Below are 22,828 nucleotides of genomic sequence, written 5' to 3'. Positions count from 1 at the left end.
ATACAAACTTTAAAAAAAGTAGCTAAAACACTTTAAATGACTTTATAACCCATTGAAGAGTCTGAACGTCTATCTCTCACAGCCTCACTGTAATTCCCATAAAAATCAAAGATGTGAATAAGTCTATAGAGGAACAATGTATAAATGCAATACTCTCATTGCATCACTTTTCATTTGACACCTGCAGAAATCCAGCCACAATGAAACATTATTTCTTCAAACACCTTTTTATTCAGTCTTTTGTTCCTCACTGTGCATTAGTTTATGATATTACTGTGTTTTGTGTTCTTCTTTTGGGTTTGTATTTTTATTATATTTTACTGTGTCTTTTCCCTGTTCCTAAGATGGAGTTTGTGTCGAGGAACTGAGGGACATTTGAGTTGATATCAGACTGTCAGATTCTGAGTGATCACCTCATGTGAGACCGACATTGAGGTGTTTGTAAAGTGCAAGAACAAGTTTTTAGGCTTTTCTTGAGGATTCTTCTTGGTGTGACAACGGCCTTTATCCATAGACTATAAACTTTCATACCGTATTTAAAAAAAAAAATAAAAATCTGTGGCAAACACTATATATTTGCAGGGCTAGCCATTGTAATTAATGGTTATCTCAGTTTTTACATTTTGAGTCCAAAAATGTCCTGCCGTTGGGATTGCGACATTTTGTTAGGCCGCACGAGACTTCCCCAACGCAACGCTCCACCTCAGATTATACACGGCCATCAAATGCAAAATCAAGTGATTACTAATTAAAGTAACGAATATTTATTGCATTGTTACAAACACACTTGATGATATAAAAAAGAATAAAAATTGGCCATCCTGCTCTCTGGATATCCCATGTTGTATTGATGCAAGAGCAGACATTGTGTAAACACTTGTTCAAGATTCATATTTTGTAAATAAAGTGGTAAACTATGTTGTAAATACAACACACACTAAGCATTCGTGTGGCTTCATAAATTGAGGTTAAACCACTGATTTGGATTTCCTGCCTGACATATTGTAAATACCACAAGCACCCGCCATGAACAATCTGTCCCTCACGGACTGCGTGACTTCACCACAAGTAATTTTTTTTTTTTCGGTGACTAACCAACTACGTCAATGGAGGGATCAGAAAGCTGTCAGACTTCATTAAAAATATCTTAATTTGTGGTCTGAAGATGAACACAAAGTATTACAGGTTTGGAACAACATGAGGGTGAGGTTTTTGGCACATATTTACAGTAAGACTTGTTTGGAAAAATTATGAAGTTAGTGTTGATTGTATTCATTTGTCAAAATTGCAAAGGACTTGAATTGAAACCGTTAAACTGATGCCATCGTTACTGTGTAATGGAATGTAATTTCTGATATGTGCTGTCGATCACAGCAGACTGGGCCATCTGACCCATTAGAGCAGAGTAGGCTCTCAGAAAAGAGGGGTTTAGAGAGACCGAATCATTTATGAGAAGAGAGATAATACTGCAATGAAAATTACAGTGTTTTTTGAACTTGGATGCATGTAAACCTAACCTCCAAAACCAATTTAGCAATCTTTAAAATACCATAATAGGGGCACTTTAAAATTATTATTATTATTATTATGGTTCTTCTTCTTCTGACACTCTAATTTTCCAAGAGAAACTCCTCCTAGAGCCTTCAACCTACAACCACCAAACACAGCAAAGATCTTTAGGCTGTAATTCCCTGTAGCAGACTTCCGACTTTCATTCATTTATAAAATATACATCCCATTAGCATAACACACTAATGGATTATTCTCTGTTCTTTGTCAGTCTTTCTTCCAGAGCAAGCCATCAAGAGGTACAACAAGGTCTTGGACTATTTGAAAGGTGGGACAACAAACACCCAGGCATACTTCAAATGTGGCGTGGATAGAAAGACCATTGCTGATACTGCTGCAATTGCGGAGCTCGAAGCTTGTGACATAGAGGCATACAAACATTTGCGAGGCACCTTCCAAAGAGGACAGAAACTGTCTGATTTTGCAGAGCGGTGCAGAGAATTATGCAGACAGGAGCCAGTGCAAAGCACCATTGAAAACAAAAAGAACGTTGGCTTGCTTATAGACTTTTGTGAGAGACAAAAATAATCTGTTTATGCATGTGTATGTGTGTATCTTTGTATGATAAATACCATTCCATGCATGTTCTAGCCCAGTGGCTACACACAGTCACTTTAACTGTTTCATGTTGCATGACTACTGTTTAAAGTCAGTCATCATAAATATGGCCCAGTGGCTACACACAGTCACTTTAACTGTTTCATGTTGCATGACTACTGTTTAAAGTCAGCCATCATAAATATGGCCCAGTGGCTATACACACTGCCACTTTAGCTGTTGCTTGTTCCATGCGTCTTGTTAAAATCAGCAATTTTTCCAGTCATGATGAATAAATATCATGTGCAGGCAAACACTGAAGTCATTTTAAGCTTTTGAGGTTTTTGGTGAAGTTTTAGATGGTAATTCCCATAGAAGTATGCAGTAACACATGAGTCATTACTAGTTAGTTACCATGATTATTACAGTAGTTACTAATGAAAAGCCAATCCTAAAGTGTAGAATCTTCTATTCATTCACAAGATATTCACACACACACAGACATATATATGTATATATGAGCTAGGAGACATACATAAAAACATATTTTTTGAGAGGTAGGTTAAATAATAAAATAACTGTATATGGTATTTGGATGGCTGATGACTCAATATGTTGCAGTAGTCACATGACTCTAGTGATTCAATGCCAGTCCAGAGGAATGCCAGAAAATTGGCCACAGGACAAGTAAGGTCCCGACAACTGCATTTAAAAATCCATTACTTTAAAATTATTCAGTTGATAAATAGATCTAGGAGACACCATAAGCTAATTATTGACAGCTTTCCCAAATCATAAGTCTGCTATGCTATTACATATTGATAATGTAAACAACGTTGTGTATTTGTTTACAGTAGCAGTTAAAATGTTAATGTAGTGCTAGTCATTTGTCCTGCATTAGTTATTGATTAGTTTTGCATGAATTATGAAACTTTTTCAGTAGTTCTCTGGGAAGCATTAAAAAATAGTAGTTATTCATTAGTTAATAGTGAACTACCACTTTCATCTGTTTGCTATTACTTACTAATTCATTAATCAGAGCTTCTTGCTAGTTAATAGTAGTTACTAGATTGTTAATATTGTGTTACACATTTGTTCCTGTGTAGTTATTCATTAATGAAGGAACCTTATTCTAAAGTGTTACCGAGTTTTCTAAAGAGCTGGACATAAATTAATGTTGTGATAATTTTGAACTGTGATGTCACAATCAGAATAACTTGATTCACTTGAGAGGAAACAGACTCAGCAGAGGGAGCCCATCCACAAGTACACAGTAGTGGGCGACCGATACATCGCCAAGGCCGATAAATCCGATGATATTCTGACATATTTAATGATCGCCGTTGGCCGATAAATTTCCCTGTTTGGCGACGAAAATCACCTGCCTGCACGTGAAGCATATGAGACATGTAAATGACTAGTCACGGTTTGTTTTGTTGTTACATGCCATCGTGTAACTACAACAATACTCCGGTGTGCAACATTTAAAAGGTCACACATAACAGAGCCGCGGCAGACATGTTTCAGTTCATGTTAAAGTGCTCGCCTGTTTCATTCTCCCTCTCTCTCTCCTCAACAGTTTCCTGTAACTTTGAGCTGTCTTGTCTAGTGACAAAAACGCAAATATCAATCAAACTATTATCGTTTCTGCAAATATGCGCATATCCAATAAACCAACTTTACACAACTTGAGCAGATCAAGCATCCTGATGAAGACTCATATATCTTCATCTGAAGCGCGTATTCTAACAGTCCTCAACAGTTCCCTGTAACTTTTCTTATGATAAAAGGCAAATATCAATAAAACTTCTGTTATATTCTGTCTGCAAATATGTGCATATCTCATTTAAACAGATATCATTCACGAATCTCAAGAAAATCCAGTGTTTTATTCCCATCGATCACTCATCTAATATCTTCCTCCGAAGCGCGTATTCCATCAGCCAGAATCAAAAACTTCTGTATCAGGATCAAAAGTTCCTCTCATTCACAAATTATGAAGTAGGCGATACAGGCTGTTTAAACTGTCAGGAGATGGATCTGCATGAGCATGTGAATGCAACTTCAAGGTTGCATCCGAAACCAGGAAAATAACCTCCGGAGGCTGTATACTTGGGTACGATAAAAATAAGTTGCTTTTCAAACTATTTGGAGATCAGTTTCCTAAAGTGTTCAATTCATTCAAAACAGTGGTCAGTTAAGCCATGAACTGATTAGGTAGCAAGTCAGCTGCCTACATTTTCGGATGCAGTCCAAGATAAAAGTGCTTCATGTGTGCTTTAAGTAAATTTCTTATTCACTATACACTGTTTGTAAAATTTGATTGATTCTGTATTTTTGAGTAAATGTGATTGCTAACGTGGACATGCCATTCATGGTTGCTGGATTACTGTATGTACTGTTTTTTCCTTCTTCCTAATATATTAACAGTTTCTTCACTTTCATCAACAAATTACTAAAATTACTCAAATGTGATGACTAAACAGAAATCTGAAGAAACTGATATCTACCATATAAAATACAATATTATCTTTTTGTTTTGTGTGAAATTGAATATATATTGTGCTAAATAAGTGTTTTTTTAATATTATTTTTAGCAATTTTATGTTTGTTACTATAATAAATTGTGTGATATGTCGGCCTTGTATCGGTCTATTGGCCACCCTGCTCTCTGGATATCGATATCGGCCATTAAAAACCCCATATCGGTCAACCACTGGTACACAGTAACCACAGCTAAGAACTGCAATATATTAATATTGTATATTCCAATGTACTAATGAATCTGCAAACACAAACCTCAGTATTTCCAGTGTACAGTGAGGACTCTTCAGTGCATCAGAGAGCAGCTTCACTCCTGAATCCTGCAGGTCATTGTTACTCAGGTCCAGCTCTCTAAGGGATTTTGATGATTGTAGAACTGAAGACAAACTTTCACAGCACTGATCAGTGAATCTACAAGCTGCAAATCTAAAACAAATAAAGAAAGAATGATAAAAAGCAGTTTTATATAACAAATGGTAATAACAGAGTGAATGCTCTACAGTTTGATATGAAGGGTTGTGACAGTCACTGAGCCATTTATTGTTTCATTGTCACATCTATGAACCACAATATATTCATATTGTATATTCCAATGTACTAATGAATCTGCAAACACAAACCTCAGTGTTTCCAGTATACAGTGAGGACTCTTCAGTGCATCAGAGAGCAGCTTCACTCCTGAATCCTGTAGGTGATTGTTACTAAGGTCCAGCTCTCTCAGATTTGAAGAGTTTAAGCTGAGAATTGAGGCCAGTGCTGAACAACATTTCTCTGTCAGATTACAGCCCATCAGACTGAGAGAGAAATTACAAGATAACAGTGTGTTAATCTATAAGTTTTAGTAAAGACTTATCAGTACAGCTGTTGTGTAAAACGAAAAAATATATGGCCCCCAAAAATTGTTGATTGCTAATAGGCGTTTGTAAAAAAACATTTAAGTACTTCTACTGTCAAGACCTGGTCTGGACTGCCCTACTTGTTTTGTTCTGGAGTTCTGCATGTTTTGGTCCATGTGTGCATTTGTTTTGAGCACATGTCTTAGTTGTGTCAGCCATGTGCTCTCCTTACTCCCTCTCCTCATTCCCCTTGCCACACATCCTCATCTGGTCCTCATTGTGTTGATTGTCATCACCTGTTCCTCATGTGCTCTCCCTCTACATATTGTCGCTTCTACCCTCTTGTGTCTGTCAGATCGTTTTTAGAGTTTGGTTAGTCAGTCATTCCTAGTCTGTGTCCCTGGTTTGTATTTTGTTAGTTTATTTTCTTAATTTCATGTTGGTTCTGTTCATTTTAATGTGAGAGTTTTTGGTTTGTATTTTGTTCTTTATTTTTTTTTTAATAAAAGCTCTTTTATTCCCATCTGTCACTCACTTCGACGTTATGTCGAAGAAGCGACACTAGGGGTCTCTCTTGAGAGCCTCTTGCATCTCTGAACTTTGAGAAAAGGCCAATGAGAAATTGGCAGACAGAATTTGCTTGTCCCGCCCCCGGACATACGGGTATTTAAGGCGGGAAATGCATCTGTTTCATTCAGAAATTTTCTTCAGAGCTGACTGGTTGTGCTCCTTACGACAGCCCCTCCCTGGCAAATTCCCTGAGGAAGTACCTTCTTTCTCAGGGACGGGCACACTCAGCCATCCGCACCTAGACCTCTGGAACCTCCACGCCTGGCCCCTGGACGGGATGAGGAAGATCTAGCTGGCCTACCACCTACTGTCATAGACATGATCAACCAAGCCAGAACCCCTTCTACCAGGCAACTTTACGCCCTGAAGTGGCGCTTGTTCACAAATTGGTGTTTTTCCCACACTGAAGACCCACAGATGTGCTTAGTCGTGTCAGTGCTCTCATTTCTGCAGTAGAGGTTAGAGGGAGGCTGTCCCCTCCACCTTGAAGGTGTATGTAGCGCTATCGCTGCCCACCACGACGCAGTAGACGGCAAGTCTTTGGGTAAGCATAACTTAGTTTTCAGGTTCAGTAGCGGCTCGGAGATTGAATCCCTCCCGCCAAGCCTGTTCCCTCCTGGGATCTCTCTGTGGTCCTCTCGGGCCTTCAGAGACCTCCCTTTGAGCAGCTAGAATCAGTCGGACTCAAGGCCCTCTCTTTAAAGACAGCCTTACTGATCGCGCTCGCCTCCATCAAGACGGTAGGGGACCTGCAAGCATTCTCTATCAGTGACACGTGCCTGGAGTTCGGTCCGGCAGACACTCATTTGATCCTAAGTCAGCGACCGGGCTACATGCCCCAGGTTCCTACGATTCCCTTCAGAGACCAGGTAGTGAACCTGCAAGCACTGCCACGGGAGGAAGCAGGCCCAGCCCTTTCATTGCTGTGTCTGGTATGTGCTTTGCATATCTATTTGTACCGCACACAGAGCTTTAGACGTTCTGAGCAGCTCTTTGTCTGCTTTGGTGGACAGTGGAAAGGGAACTCTTGTCTCCAAACAGAGATTTTCCCACTGGGTGTTTTATGCTATAGCATTGGCCTATCACACCAGGCTATTCCCACCCCTTGCGGGTTCGACCACACTTGACCAGAAGTGTGGCATCCTCGTGGGCACTGGCCAAAGGCCTCCCTAGCAGACATATGCAGAGCAGCAGGTTGGGCAACACCCAATACATTTACAAGATTTTACAATCTCAGGGTTGAGTTGGTTTCATCCCGTGTTTTCTCAGGTCAGAGCCGGTAGAACTCGGTAACGTGGTGACAACTGACCAGGTGGACCGCTTGCACCTAGCACCTTTTCTCTCCGCCAAGGTAATACCGTGCGCTCTTACCCCAGGAGATCCCACTTACTCGGCTCCCTGGATGACTCCTCCCTAGCCCTCTGGTCCACTAATTCAGCGGAGGAATTTGCCGACCAAGACCAATGCGGGTAATCAATCTACCCTGCACTGGCATAGGTGCTCCACATGTCAGGACACCTACATGGACAGGGGGGGTGTGTATTTTCTGCAGTACGGTCCCCTTGCGAGCAGACCCACGTCTCCCTTGGGCAGTCCTCACGGATCCACAGTCGCCGTGTTTGTAGCTTCTCCTCCCTCTCGGTAAGGTAGGATCTACCACCGCACCATTCTCCACATGTGACCTAAAAGCACATGTGATGTATTTCACCATCCTTTACCTCCCCCAGTCTGGGCAGGTGTGGTCTCCACAGGGTCTTTCCCCCTGAAAGAACAGGAAAACTGGGAAAGAACTCCTTCCCTGATGCATATTATAGCGTTAAGATGGCCCCAGCTGCTTTAGCTCTATGCGAGAAACATAGAGAGAGAAAAGGCGCGGCTGGCGCCGGGACGTAAAGAACCAGAAGGTTACGTGCAGTCTGGCACAGCCTGTCGTTTTGGCATGCAAGCTACCTGCCCGCACCTGTATCAGAAATGCACGTACACATTTCAGCGCATGGCGTGATTGAAATTGGACCCGTAGTGTCGCTTCTTCGACACAACGTCGAAGTGAGCGACAGACGGGGAACGTCTAGGTTACTGTTGTAACTTTCGTTCACTGATGGAGGGAACGAGCCATTGTGTCCTCCCGGCCACGTCGCTGAACCAAACCACTGTTGCTACCGTACCTCATCGGCAGCTTCTCAGACAAATCCTGAATGAAACAGACGCATTTGCCGCCTTAAATACCCATATGTCCGGGGGCGGGACATACAAATTCTGTCTGCCAATTTCTCATTGGCCTTTTCTCAAAGTTCAGAGATGAAAAAGGCTCTCAAGAGACCCCTAGTGTCGATTCTTTGACACACGTCTCGTTCCCTCCATCAGGGAACAGAGGTTACAACAGTAACCTAGATGTTATTGATGGAAAGGCAACAGTGCATTCAGAAAAATCTAAACAATTTGGTTAATAGGTCATCTAGAAATGTTCACAGTATTTCAGTAGTGCTCATTTGAAGTGGTTTACCTTATTATTGAATATCGGCAAATGACTAAATAAAAATTAGTGGACAAAACAGCCCAAATCTTAAGCCGTCTGACTTTCAGTATCCCCTAGTGGCGATAATGATGAATTGTCAGTTTGCTCACAATGGCTTTTAGATCAAAGGGAGAACCAACGGATTACCTAAGATTAGAATTACATTACTGTGAGTAATTTTGTTGAGCAGATGGATGAATTCAATTAAATACATGATTAATATTCACTTCTGTAGACATAATTAACAGAATTATTTATTTTGATACTGTTTTATTGTTATTGTTAAGATAATTAACAGCTACAACAATCATAATTCAGCAAATACAAAACAGAAATTCATAGATGTGATTTTTAATATTTATGTTTTGCATTTACAGAAAATCACACATTTACTGTAATTACAAAAGATTTTTGTTATATATTAGCAACATAATCAATCATATATATCGTATTCCCCATTGAGGCACATCTCTTGCACTAAACAGTGATACAAATAATAAATAGCTATGCATACTGGACAAATGAGGCCCATATTTTGAGGGAACAGAGACAATATTAAAATTAATATAATATAAATATTAAATGAATAATTTATTACTTTACCAATATCCATGCCTTTTTACAAGTATCAAGTGTTCATGATAAATATAAACAAACAAGTATTAATAATTCTCCCCTTGCACACATAGATCTGATTGGAATACATCACATCCGGTCGGGTGTCGCATACGGTATAGTCACTCAAGGTCAACATTTTTAATGCTTTCAATTCTCAAATCGGATCCCAAAATTCCACATCCGCAGATGGGTCATCACTCCACGCACCCCCTGTGTGACTCTCCAGAGGAAATGAATGTGGAGGTCGTTTGTCATGTGCAGTGAAAAGGTCGACTTTACAGTGTTAAAACGGAGAAAACACACAAATATACTGAATCTCTAAAGATTTGAGCTATTGTTCATTTATCTGTTTATGATTGTTGCCCAAATATCTGCAGTAGTGAACATCATAATGACTAAATCAATTTGCTTTAAGCAGCAAGACAGAATTTCATGAATTAAATGTTTGCATTAACTGTTGTGTTTTAACATGTTCTGTCAACTTAAAAACATCAGAAAAATAAATTGCGTCACTTTTTCTGAACAGCTATAATTCCCTCTCACTTCAGCAGCTGTATATCTGTCTGTCCATGATGTTTCCTCACCTGATAGTGACCAGGTGACACACACTTTTAGGGAAAATACAGTCATTACAGAGGAGCAAAGTTAAATACACTTCACTCATGACATGACCTTAAACCTTTAAACCTTTCAGTAATTCTCTCATGTTTCACCTCTGCTCATTTATCTTCAGTGGCTTCTGGATCCTTTTAGAATCGAATTGAAGACACTTTTCTGAACTGAAGACAGTGTTGTCGGTCCTGTCCCTTATTACATTCAATTCCCTATCAAGTCATTACACCACAATCAGACCTCTATGATCTCAAAATAACCTCACACAAATCTCTTTAGTAATTGTGTGTAGTAAGCATTGGAATGTTCAGCTACCTGTCCTGATAAATGACTTTAGTGTGATTTCCCCTTTGTAGCCTAAATGTGATGATGTTTGAACAATGTTGTGATTATTGTGAGTGCTACTTACTGAACTGATCTGGATTCTTTAATCACAGGCAGCAGATACTGAAGAACTTCATCTGCTTTAGTTTGTGCTCCAATAAACTGTGTCAGATCAAACTCATCCATCTTCTGCTCCGAGGTCAACAACACAAACACTACAGCTGACCACTGTGAAGAGGAGAGTTTTGTTTCTTTTATATTTCCAGATTTCAGATAATCTTGTATCTCTGTCACAAGTGAATCATCACCCAGTTCATTCAGACAGTGGAACAGATTGATGGATTTCCCTGGAGAATGATTCTCCCTGATCTTCTGCTTGATGTATTTCACTGTTTCCTCTTTGTTGTAGGAGCAGCTTCCTGTCTGTGTCGGCAGTTCTTGTAAGAGAGTGTGATTAGACTCCAATGAGAGACCCAGAAAGAAACGAAGGAAGAGATCCAGATGTCCATTCTTACTCTGTAAAGTCTCATTCACAGCTGTCTGATGCAGGTCAAACATAGAAACCTGTTTTGATGGATTCTTTTTCATCAACTTTAACTTTAAAAATTTAGAGAACAGACTTTGTTTGGTGATTTGTTCAGTGATTTGTTTAAACACATTCATGTTGCTGTTTGTAAAGGAGAGGTGCACATATAGAGCTGCTAGATGTTCCTGAATGCTCAGATGAACAAAGCAGAACACTTTCCCCTGATACAACCCAAACTCCTCTCTGAAGATCTGAGTGCACAATCCCGAGTACACTGATGCTTCTGTCACATCAATGTCACACTCTCTCATGTCTTCCTCATAGAAGATCAGATTGCCTTTCACAAGCTGTTTAAAAGCCAGTTTCCCCAGTTTGAGGATCATGTCTCTGTTTTTTCTTTTCTTCTCATAGTCCTTCTCATGTTTGATGTTTGTCTGAATGATCAGGAAGTGAGTGTACATTTGAGTGAGAGTCTTGGGGATCTCTCCTCTCTCTGTTTCACTCAACATTGTCTCTAGAACAGTGGCTGAAATCCAGCAGAACACTGGGATGTGACACATGATGAAGAGGCTCCTTGATGACTTCAGGTGTGTGATGATTCTGTTGGCCAGACTCTGATCTCTGATTCTCTTCCTGAAGTATTCCTCCTTCTGTGGGTCATTGAATCCTCGTACCTCTGTCACCCGATCAACACACTCAGAGGGGATGAGATCAGCTGCTGCTGGTCTGGAGGTGATCCAGATGAGAGAAGAGGGAAGCAGATTCCCTTGATGAGGTTTGTCAGCAGCACATCCACTGAGGCTGATTCAGTGACATCACACAATCTCACATTGCTCTGAAAATCCAGAGACAGACGACACTCATCCAGACCATCAAAGATGAAGAAAACTTTATGTTCATCTCTGGGTATTTCCATTTCTTTTGTTTCACTGAAGAAAACCTGAAGAAGATCTGAAAGACTGAGTTGTTTGTCCTTCATCAGATTGAGCTCTCTGAAAGGAAGTGGAAATATGAAGTGAACATCCTGATTTGCTTTTCCTTCAGTCCAGTCCACAATGAACTTCTGCACAGAGACAGTTTTCCCAATTCCAGCAACTCCTTTAGTCAGCACAGTTCTGATGGCTTTGTCTTGTCCAGGTAAAGGTTTGAAGATGTCATTGCATTTGATTGGTGTGTCCTCTGTTGTTGCTCTTCTGGATTGTGTCTCGATCTGTCTCACCTCATGTTCATTATTGATCTCTCCTCTTTCACTCTCTGTGATGTACAGCTCTGTGTAGATCTCATTCAGGAGTGTTGGGTTTCCCTGCTTTGCTGTTCCCTCACACAAACACTGAAACTTCTTCAGCAGATTGGATTTGAATGTGTTTTGGACTTCAACATGTTGCGAGTGACTGTAAGATTGAAATCATTTTTTGTTATCATTTTCAGTCTTTTGTCAAATATGTCCTTTAAAATAAGTATAAACTTTTAAACTGTAATAGACCCAACTTACTGAACAACTGTCCTTAGAGCTCCTGAAATAATATACTCGAGTATAAGCGACTCTTTAGAAGTTAATCTGCTGTTTTCTGAATTCTTCATACTTTAGAAACTGATATAAATTGTTTGTGTTTAGCTAGTTTAGGATATTGCATTGAGTGTATATTGTGTTTCTTACAGAAACAGTGCATTCACAACACAAGTTAACACGTATTATGACCAGGTGCGTAATTTAGTTCAAGTTCACCAGTTCATTTGGTTTATTGTCTGTGCAGATGTAATAATAATATTAAATACATGTTGTGGATATAGTGATTCATTTCATATGTAAATATGATGTGTTTGAGTGAATAATTCATCTGTTTTAATGCTGTACATTGTGTCAGAATTCAGTGCTTTCAACCTGCGCAGATCAAGTGGGGAAATTCAGGATATGAAATTATCTTTTTTGCCCACCAGCCACAGTGGAGGGTGAATGCCCAATTTTACCAGCCACTTTTCAAATATACTGAATGTAAAACTTGTTTGCAACGAAAATCTGTTGAACAACTCATTGAGATGGAGGAATGTCATTCGTTCAGTTTAGCATGTGAGTCAATCACGTTCAACATTGAGAGACAGGGGTGAAATGCATTAAGACAAGTTTATAAGTATACACAAAACAGTTTTATGAATATTTAAAAATGATTGAAGACCATTGTAGTGAACATCAGTTAAGATGGCACTCCAGGAACCAGTTTATGGCAGTGCCTCTCTAACTGCTGGTGTGGAAGAAGATGTGCCACAATGTGATTGGATCTTTGGTGAATGAACATAAACAAATGTTCAGAAATATCAGATAAGATGTTCAGACAACAACCAGACACCTCTTATAGGGCAGGAAGGGGGACCTTCTGCACCCAGAAAACTCATTCCTAAGGTTTAAGCAAGAACTGCCATAAATTCCTACAAGACCTCCCGGATGCAGCAGCAGGGGAGGGACACAGAGATCTATTCATACCTTAAGATTGGAGGTCTTAAATTAATATAAACCACAACACATCCACTCCATTTCATGCAAAGCACAGTTTATGTTAATGATTGTTGACCTATTAACAGTTAAACAAATACATGGATGATGACTTAACCATTTCTTATTGTGTTTGGTCTCTATCCATTCCATACGATGCCTTTAATAATTTAAAGAGGTTTGGTAAAGAAATAATGCATGGGTAAAATTAAAGACACTGTTTTAACACTATAAATTATGCTATGCAAATGAGTTCCACACTAGGGTGGGCAACACTGTGGCTACTTCAGACACCAGTGGCCAATCACACTCCAGGATCAGAAAGGCACCAGATTTCAATCTCCTCATCAGAAAGGGAAAAGTATGTCCCCTGGTAGACACAACCTTGTCCTGCATTTTCAACTTGATGGGGAAGGAGACATTAGCAGACAAACCACATCCTGAGTGTCTGACCTGGCGAGGAAAGAGGCTACGAGATAGTTGAGGTTAAGCTTTTCGAGCAAATCCTTTTATATTGCTTTATTGCTATATTGCTGCACTCTAGCTGAAAAAGGGCCCTAGTATTGAGGAACCTTATCTGACCCTTCCGGCCCCTCCAGCAGCCCAGCGAAGGACCTCTGCATCGGAAGACATTGCCTGTCCCGCACGGCTCCTCAGTGATGCAGCCAGCCTGCGAAGGACCCTGTGTACAGGCGAATGCGAGCCTGTCCTTCTTTTTTGGATTGTTTGAAAAATAAATAAAAATAAATTAATCTTAGGCCGTTCGCCTGATCGGAACCAAAAAAGTGCAGGAAGATTCAGTCCCAATATGAAAATATTACTTAAATATTTAGCTTATCCCAGTTGTGTTCTTCTTGGCTTGTGGAGGTGAGTGGTGATAAACAAAAGACTAAGCTACCAGTGCCTCAACTTTACAGCTGATTAGCCAAAAGACAAATATAGTTAACTTTTGTCTTGCTAACATGCATGACTCATAAACTACTACTTAACGTAATAAGTTAGCTAATGTTTAGCTAAGGCAATATATCATGGCCATACAACCTAATGTACCTTATTGGAGACACTACAGGTGAATACAGCAAGATTTGTGTCTAATAACGTCATCACAATTGCCACATTGATATGCAAATTAGGCATTAACTAATTCAAATGTTCTAATTTGCATACATTTGACAAGGCAATGCAAGTGAATAGGATAAACAAAATAACTAAAGCATATCACCACAGAACTACCTCAATTAATGATTTACATCAAGAGCCTTTTCCCCTGAAACATCATGTTTAAATATGCAGATTAGCTTGATTTGCTTTATTTAGAAGAAATCTACAGATGCAAACAGACGGAGGATAGTAGGCTTAAAACAAACACCGTCTAAATGTGTATTTTTGTATTTTGTCAATCATTTTTTGCAGTGTTTTATCGTTATTTTTGCAATGTTTTTTTTCCTGTAAAATTAATGAAATAGCTGCAACAGCCTTTTTCAGTTTAGTGTGAAGATTTGTGCTGATTTTGAAGTGTTATGTATTCCAATAACACCAAAATAATTAAAACGATTTATTGCCTTGTGCAAAATAAACACATTATTAGTAAACGATGTCCTCTCCTTGGTGCAGACATTTATTATAAATATATACTTGAAACTAGTAGCACAGAAAACATGCACACTGTGGCATAGTTTCCTTTGCTGTTGCTCTTGTGATAAACCTAGTGAATACTAAAGAAGACCAAGGCCTCTGTGTGAACTGATTATTCTGTAGAAATCTGTTGAGTATGAAACAATTGCGTGAGTGAATTAAAATAAATTAGTAAGGAAGTTGGAGTTGTGTTAATACATTTAACGTTTTGTTTAAATAAATAATTATGAGAAGTGCCCTTTTTTTCCACTTGAGCCCCTGCCCCCAAAATATCTGTGCACGTCCCTGTCCATCAGACTCGAGTTATACAAATACAGGCATCTCTTGCCCTCCTCACACACTCTTGACGTGTAAATCCACTGTTGCTGTTTTTACCTTTGTCCCTGTTATTAACTGGCAATTACATCATCTTCTATCTTTTGTTGGTGACAGCAAAGGGTCAAATGAGAGAACTGCCACCACATGGACCAAGTTATTCATGTAAATATTTCCACATGCATGCGCAGTCTGCACGTTCAAAGATGTGCAGTTAGAATAACCGGACTGCATGTGTACAGTGCTCGAGCACTCTGCTGATGACGAGATTTGTGTTACGCGTCATGTATGTTTGCTTCATAACCTAAGTATACTTTAGTCGTAAGATTTGCCATTTGTGGTGCCAACTATTATGGTGTTTAAACTATTTTAAAGTGTCTTCGTACTTTTGTAGACATGCAAATTCCATTTGTCTTCCTTTGTGTTTCTTTTAAAGAAGTATTCGAGAGCGGGCTGTGACGAAGCATATCATGGTTGGACCCACTGAGTAAATACACCCCTTCAACTGAACTAGTCAGTCATTTTGTTCATGTCGTGAACAAACTTGAGTGTAAAGGACTGTTAAACTTGTTCGTGGGCCGCGACCGACATGAATGAATCAGTCATCATGAACAATGATCAGATGAATAAGATGAGCTGCATGTTGTTCGTTCATATCGTCAATCTAATTCAACAAGAAAAGGAGCCGGATGAATTATGATTAAAAGTGAGTGATGACCACACATTACAATGACATACGGATGTTATTTAAACTCATAATTATTTGTAGGATAGTATTGTTATCCTTTCTTTGTATAGCTCGATAAAAAAGTTGTGTTTAGCAGTTCACAGTATGATAGATATGCTTTGTTGTAATTTGTGGGGAAAGGCTTTTGATGCTTTAACACTCTGCAGTGCTGAAGTCTCTTTAATGAAGGATAATCAAACTCGTTCTGTTCGAGAATGACTGCTTTCGGTAGAATGCATTTACTTAAAGATGGTCATTTTGCATCATCTGCATGCACAAAGATGTAACTTGAAGGTAGGGCTGGGCGATAAAACGATCTCGATATTTATCATGATAAAAAAAATCCACGATATCTATGATAAACTTTTTGCCATGTTTCGATATTTTGTCCATGTTCTACATCTAGATGTTCAGGTACATGTAGCTAAAGATGCAAGCAGCCGACTTTCTCAGACTGCATGAAGTTGCTAATGTTTGCCGGTCACCGCAGTCGATTGATTCCACCCGGACTGCAAGACTCTTGTGAGCAGCATGACAAAACAACAGTGCTGTGTACACCAGCTGTGATCTTTCTACGCTGTATTCTTGAATATTTTCTCTAGCACTGAACACGCTTAATGTATGCCCTGTTTCCGCTCCGCACGTGTCATCTCTTTTCCCATGTGAGTTGACATGAGGCACCGCTTAATTTAACGTGGTACCAAATCACCTTTAGACAATAATGTTTTTTCCTTCTAAATGTAGCTTTATTAATCATCATGTTACGAGCCTTTAATAATAAACAAACAGGTTTATGTTCTAATTTTGTTAAAATGAATCAGATGTCATCATTTCTGGCATGGATGACAAGAAAAGACAAGAAAATTACTAGTTGGTAGCCTAGTCTTTCTAACTTAATGAAAATATAAAAATGGTCCATTCAGACCTTTACATTTTAATTTTTTTTCACAGGGGATACCCATGAACCCCCCTACAGTATCATTCCTCAGTCACAAGGGCTACTATGCCCCCATACTTGGGTATTTTAATGTAAAGAAATGAACCTCCATTATTTGAATTCCAACAAATACTGGACTGCTTACGAAATGAACAGATGATCTTTTAACATTCATATCCGACTGCACTTGATTGATAAACTCTATAAAATATTGTCATATTTTGGTAGAAGATCCCTCAGACTCTTGATCTCTTCTGCTTTGGCTGTCTCTGGGCTCACAATGCAGTTTAGTAGACACTATTGTCTGTTTAAGATTTTAAAAAAATTCTGCAATATGCAAATATTAATGTATATTGTGATAAATATCGATCTCGAACGATATGAAAAAGAATATAGTGATAATATTTTTGGACATAACGCCCAGCCCTACATAAACCCTCACATAAAATATTTGAGTTGAGATTACACATTTAAACACATTAAAACATGTGGAATCACATTCCACAACTGAATCAAGTTCAGCCAAAATAAAAAAATCATTATATTGAAAAAATATCATAATACTAATTGACCTATCCAGACAAACATGTTGTACCTCAGACTAGTTGATGTGTCTTCACCCTTAAAATGTGATGGCTCATCCATAGACGCGTCACTCTTCATGGACACACAGCTGGACTCCGGTGAGTCTGATCTCTTCATATGGAGTTGACTTAAACAGAACAGAGACAAGAGTTCATATAGATGGTTTTCTTTGACATAGAAATAATCTACAGTATCTCCATCTATCTTGACAAACATGTTGTACCTCAGACCAGTTGATGTGTGTTCAACCATAGACCGGTCACTCTTCATGGACACACAGCTGGGCTCCGGTGAGTCTGATCTCTTCATATGGAGTTGTCTTAAACAGAACAGAGACAAGAGTTCATATTAGTTCATTTAAACCTCATGCAGACAATTCAATTATTCTTCTAACAACAGTTGTGCATATGACAACATGATGTGACAAAACTGGATGTCTGAGTGGTGTTTGAAGAATAGCATCAGATTTATAGAGTATTGGACGGGTTTTTGGGGTAGACCCGTCCCTCAAAAAGGAGATGGACATCATCTCACTTGGGAATGTGCCGCTCCCCTCTCTAGTGATTTGGCTCATAGTCTTAATAGTGTTAGAGTGGGATGCACCAATACAAATGATTCTTAAACTTCAAGATCATTCTGTTAAAAGTTGTTTAAAATTCATTAGGGTTACACTTTAACCACATTTTGATGTTGATTTAAATTTCACAGTTAATCTAGATTAACTTGAACACTGTTGCTCCATTACTGTAAACTCTGATTTAAATAATTTAGGTGGTTTAAATAAAACAAACTGACCACAATTAAAGATGAATGACTGAGTAAGCAAACAGTGGATGTGCCATCAGTCCTCTGTTAGACATTTATTCTATTATTACAAGCGACAGGTGATCATTATTGCTCCCCTCCTATCTAATGCTCGCTTCAGTCAGCAGAATAAACTCTTTATTTCTGGCCATATAATTGTGGAACTGAAGGGAGGGGAGGTGGTCGAGCACAGATTTCCACATCTTGATTCTTATTGAAAATGCTGCTGCAACATGTTCTCAACCTGGTTGATCGGCCCTGTGCATTAACGATCTACAGCAAGATTCAGAATCCATCATGGCGGACAAAATTATTCACAGGTGAAGTTTTTAATCACAGGTTACAATTTTTAATCTGGATTCTATTAAACCATGATTTAAATTAAGTGGCGCAACACAACTTGAATAAAAATAAAACGTGGATCGACAAACCATGGATTAGCTTCAAACTCAGGTTAATTTAAAGGATGCTCATTTTAATTTAAAATGGATATTCTCTCATCATTTATGGTGTGTTCACATTTGGCAGGTTTGGTTCGATTAAGGGTGTGTTCACACTTATTCAAATGAACAAAAATGTTTTTGATCTGTTTAGACATCTTTGGTCCACGTTGCGTTCATACCTCAATCGAACCGCACCAGAGTTGGTTTGGAAGCGGACCGAGACCCACTATTCAGGCGGTCTCTGTCCACTGTTTTGGGGAACACCAAGGTTTGGGTGACAGCGTTCACACTTGTTCAAATGAACCGCACTAATACAGCAATCACACCAGAGTTTGTTTTAATCAAACCAAACCTGCCAAGTGTGAACATCTTTTCTCATATGTTTTTTTTTTTTACAGTATTTTTACAATCATTTACACACTTGTCCCCAAACTGAGAACATATGTTCTAAACTCTGCATATAGTTCAGCAGTTCATCTCCATAATGCACAGCAACCACCAAAACACATCATACATGTCTCAAAATCAACTTCCTCTAACATAACACAACAAACATTCACAGACATGAAAAACATCTGATCATTCAGAACACAATGAGCTTCAAAACACGACATAACTGATTACAAGATCACTGGAAGTTTTTAAGGATCTTGTATTTTTTACTGTGCCCAGAATTCCTTTACAAAACATAAACAGCCTCTTTATTGTGTCGTATGTAATGTAGTATGATACAGTACAAGAGTATTTTTTACTTTCAAATATGCCTGTACTTTTGTCTACATATGGTATTCTCCAACATACAAAAAAAGAAAAAAGAAGCTTCAGTAAGTCAGTATTTCTTCAGTTTTTAAGTGTCACTGAAATAATGTCAAACAAAAGTCAAAAAGTGTCAACACATATCCCTACAACATATTCTTCATCAGACACAGATTACTGTAGCACAGGTGGAAACATACTGTAACATATAGTCAACATGTCCTTTTTTAGTAACATTGTGATCTACAGCAGACTGTATGTCCTGTGATAAACCTGAGGAACAATCTCTTGTCATGTCTGATCATCTCTGTCATGTTCACATGATATTACTGTACAGTATAAAGATGAGCTCTTGTGAAGAGATGCCAATGAAACTGTTACAGTAAAGCAATCAGCTGTAGAAGGACTCATTATTTTTATTATAATTGCATATTTCCTTTTAGATTTATATTTTTTACACTGGATTCTTTCTAATGGTCCCTCAGACTGTGGTGTACACGTTCATACTGTCAGTCAACATGAGAGTCCTCACCTCACATCAGCACAAGGGGCTCCTGAACTGAATCCAGGTGGATGACCCATTGACCGGTCACTCTTCATGGACACACAGCTGGATTCAGGAGATTCTCCATGAATGACACTAAAACACAACAGCAATTATGTTTTAAAAACTACAAACTCTCACAAACACTCTTTTCCTCTCATCAGTTTCTCAGTTTTACTCTTCCCAATATTTCTCTTTAAGTTTGATGGTTTGTTCTGCATTCATCTGAAGAAAATTCTGTGTTTGTGTCTAAAAATGTTCAGAGAAACACATTTGAGTTTCACCTTCTACATACGACTGACTGTACAGGTTTCTCCAGTTCTGTCTGTGACTGAATCAAACCGGTCTCACTGTCATCTGACTGTAGATCTCACTTTACCCTAAAGCTGTTTCACATGTTTATACTTGAGATAATCCAGTCTGTTCTCATTTCTCCTCAGTGTTTTTATACTGTAGTGTTGTGCAGCATATCAGAAATATCTATCAGTGTATTTTATTAAAGCATTGAAATCCTCTGACCTCTTGACCTTCCCTGTGTCTGTCTGTCCACTGAGATCCTTTGTGGAGTCCATGACATCATCTGAACAGTCCACTGAACACCTGTCAACAAACGGGACATCATCTATATTTGTGACGTGTTTATTTGTTCAATACTGACACATATTTGTTTTTATTTGTCCTCTAGAATATTCCATTAGAAATGAATCAATGAGGTTCAATTGCAGACTGTCAGCTTTTATGACATGTTAAACACCAGCATAAAGAGAAAACATCAGAAGACTCAACAGAAGAAAACAAAGCAACGTTTCAAGTCAATAGAAGAAATCACATTTCAGTGCCAAAGAAACTGAACACATACTGACAATTCAGATAAAAGAGCAAAAGTCTCAGTATCTGTTTGTTCTGCTGTGATTAATACTTAGATATCTGTTAGATGTCTTACTGTAGCTGATAGTTTGAAAGGTTTATTATTGTTGTCTTGTGAGTTTTGGTTTGTTTAGCAGCAGTTCAGTACTCACCTGTCAAGAACTGTTGATGTTCCTCTTTACTGACTAGAATATCACCTACAAAATACTTCACAATGAATTTATTGATTGTTTCAGACGATTCAGTGGAGCAAAAACTGTCAAACTTTTTCTCAGTTTCTGTAAGTGTAAGTTCCTGCTCTTTTCACAAAATTGAACCTGTTTTACTAGTTTCACTTTCGCTTTCTCGGAGTTTAATGGCGGAGTTTTATTTGAATCCGGAAACACAAGTTCAGGCGTTTATTTACTTCCCGCCTCTTTGAAACTGTCCTCGCGTTCCGCCGCTGAACAACTGCGAATAAACATCCCGTCTCATTTGAAGAAATGTAAGATGAAGTATTTACAAACTGACGTTAATCTTGAACAACGCCATCAAACTGGAGAGTAGCCCAGATACAACGTCGTTCGCCATCTTGTTTTGGACTGAATGTGTCACATGACTAGAAACGCGTCATCGTTTTCGAAAGCATCCGTTTTCACAGTCCACACTACAACGCGAAAACGGCGTTTTCAAAAAGATCCATTTTCAAACGTTGGGACATCAGGACTTTATGTACTTCAGTTTACTCAAAAAACAAACAATAAACAAGCCTATATCTTATGTTCTGTGTCAAAGTCTTCAGCTTAATTGATTTCTGTTTGCTATCTGTGTCCCACTTCTTCTACGATTCCCTCACTGCCGTTCTTCCATTTGGCCTCATCTTTTCCAAACTTTCATTATTTCATTGTCCTTTAATTTCAACTCTTTCTTTGCATCCCATCTGCTATCTCATCACCCTCCACACCAACATCAGCAGCAACCCAACACAACTGTACATTAATTACAACTCTTTGTATTCTCAGCATTATCATAAATATCTCCATCAATAAATCATCTCTTAGTGCGGTAAAGTTGTTTTTATATTGGACATTCGTTAGACATTCGGCAGGTAAAGTTAGGGAGTGTCTCTAAAGTGTGAAACAGACTAAGGCCGGTGAAAAACAGATTACTCTGTGGCTATAAAACATGTGTAGCTTTATCAAGATGTAACTTAATATCGTCAAACAAGTTAAGCAGAAATATATGGTAGAAAAAATCCAACATTTAAAGCCATAAATGGCTTATTAACTAGGATACGTAATGATGTTATAATAATGTAATGTAGCTGAAATTTCATTTAAGTTATAGCTAACAGAAATAGATGAATGTCAGACCTCCTATAGCACATGTATACATAACACAGTTCCACCTAAAGTTTCTTTTTTCTTTAGAATTGTAACTTTATAATTGTTTTTATTTATTTTTATTTTCAAATCCATATAACTTCCTGGTCATGTGACCTGATGATGTCACATCACCTGCTCTCTATTCACAAACACTTATAACACCGTACACCTCTTTGATTTTGAAAATATTATATTATGTATTTTTATAATTTTTTTAAATGTTCAAAAATCATATGACCTGATGATATTCCACCTTTAACATGTATTTGTTGCATGTATATGTAAGATGTCGGCAGAAGGATTAATAATGTATATGCAGATTGACTTAAATACAGAATCTACACTGACTTTATCCAGATCAATACTGGTGCTGGCCAGTCTGAATTTCTGCCATCTTGCAAATCGTAACTGCCTTAAATATAACGTGCAAATTGGTCAGAATACACTCCTAGAATATGTGGACAACAGGAGACAGGACAAAGAACACAGCCCCATCACTATGGATGGAGCACCGATGGAGAGGGTCTTTACCATTCACAGCTCTGATGACTTCACATTGTCCGTCCACAACAGCATTGCATTTATCCATTCTGTATTCATATCATTTATTTGTTTTAATGTTTAATTACTTATCTTTTGGTTATTAGTTTATTATCCTTTAGCATTGCATATCATATTAGCATTATTAATCGCTGTGGTATTTACTCTTGCA

General features: G+C 38.5%; 2 protein-coding genes across 2 annotated transcripts in view; one reads left to right on the top strand and one right to left on the bottom strand.

Annotated features, from left to right (window-relative positions):
- The window catches only part of LOC127650479 (uncharacterized), a 1,198,408-nt gene that overhangs the window by 664,919 nt on the left and 510,661 nt on the right, over positions 1–22,828 (bottom strand). Inside the window, 1 exon segment of the mRNA XM_052135926.1 lies at positions 4,906–5,076. Within this exon segment, the coding sequence (XP_051991886.1) occupies positions 4,906–5,076 (171 nt within the window).
- Positions 1–22,828, top strand: part of LOC127650380 (NACHT, LRR and PYD domains-containing protein 3-like) — a 1,539,373-nt gene that overhangs the window by 1,276,211 nt on the left and 240,334 nt on the right. The gene's annotated exons all lie outside the window — the stretch shown is intronic.

The sequence above is a fragment of the Xyrauchen texanus genome, chromosome 10 (assembly GCF_025860055.1).
Source record: "Xyrauchen texanus isolate HMW12.3.18 chromosome 10, RBS_HiC_50CHRs, whole genome shotgun sequence".
Classification (NCBI taxonomy): Eukaryota; Metazoa; Chordata; class Actinopteri; order Cypriniformes; family Catostomidae; genus Xyrauchen; species Xyrauchen texanus.
Note: the sequence above shows the minus strand (reverse complement) of the source record. Positions and strands in the feature narration are given on the sequence as shown.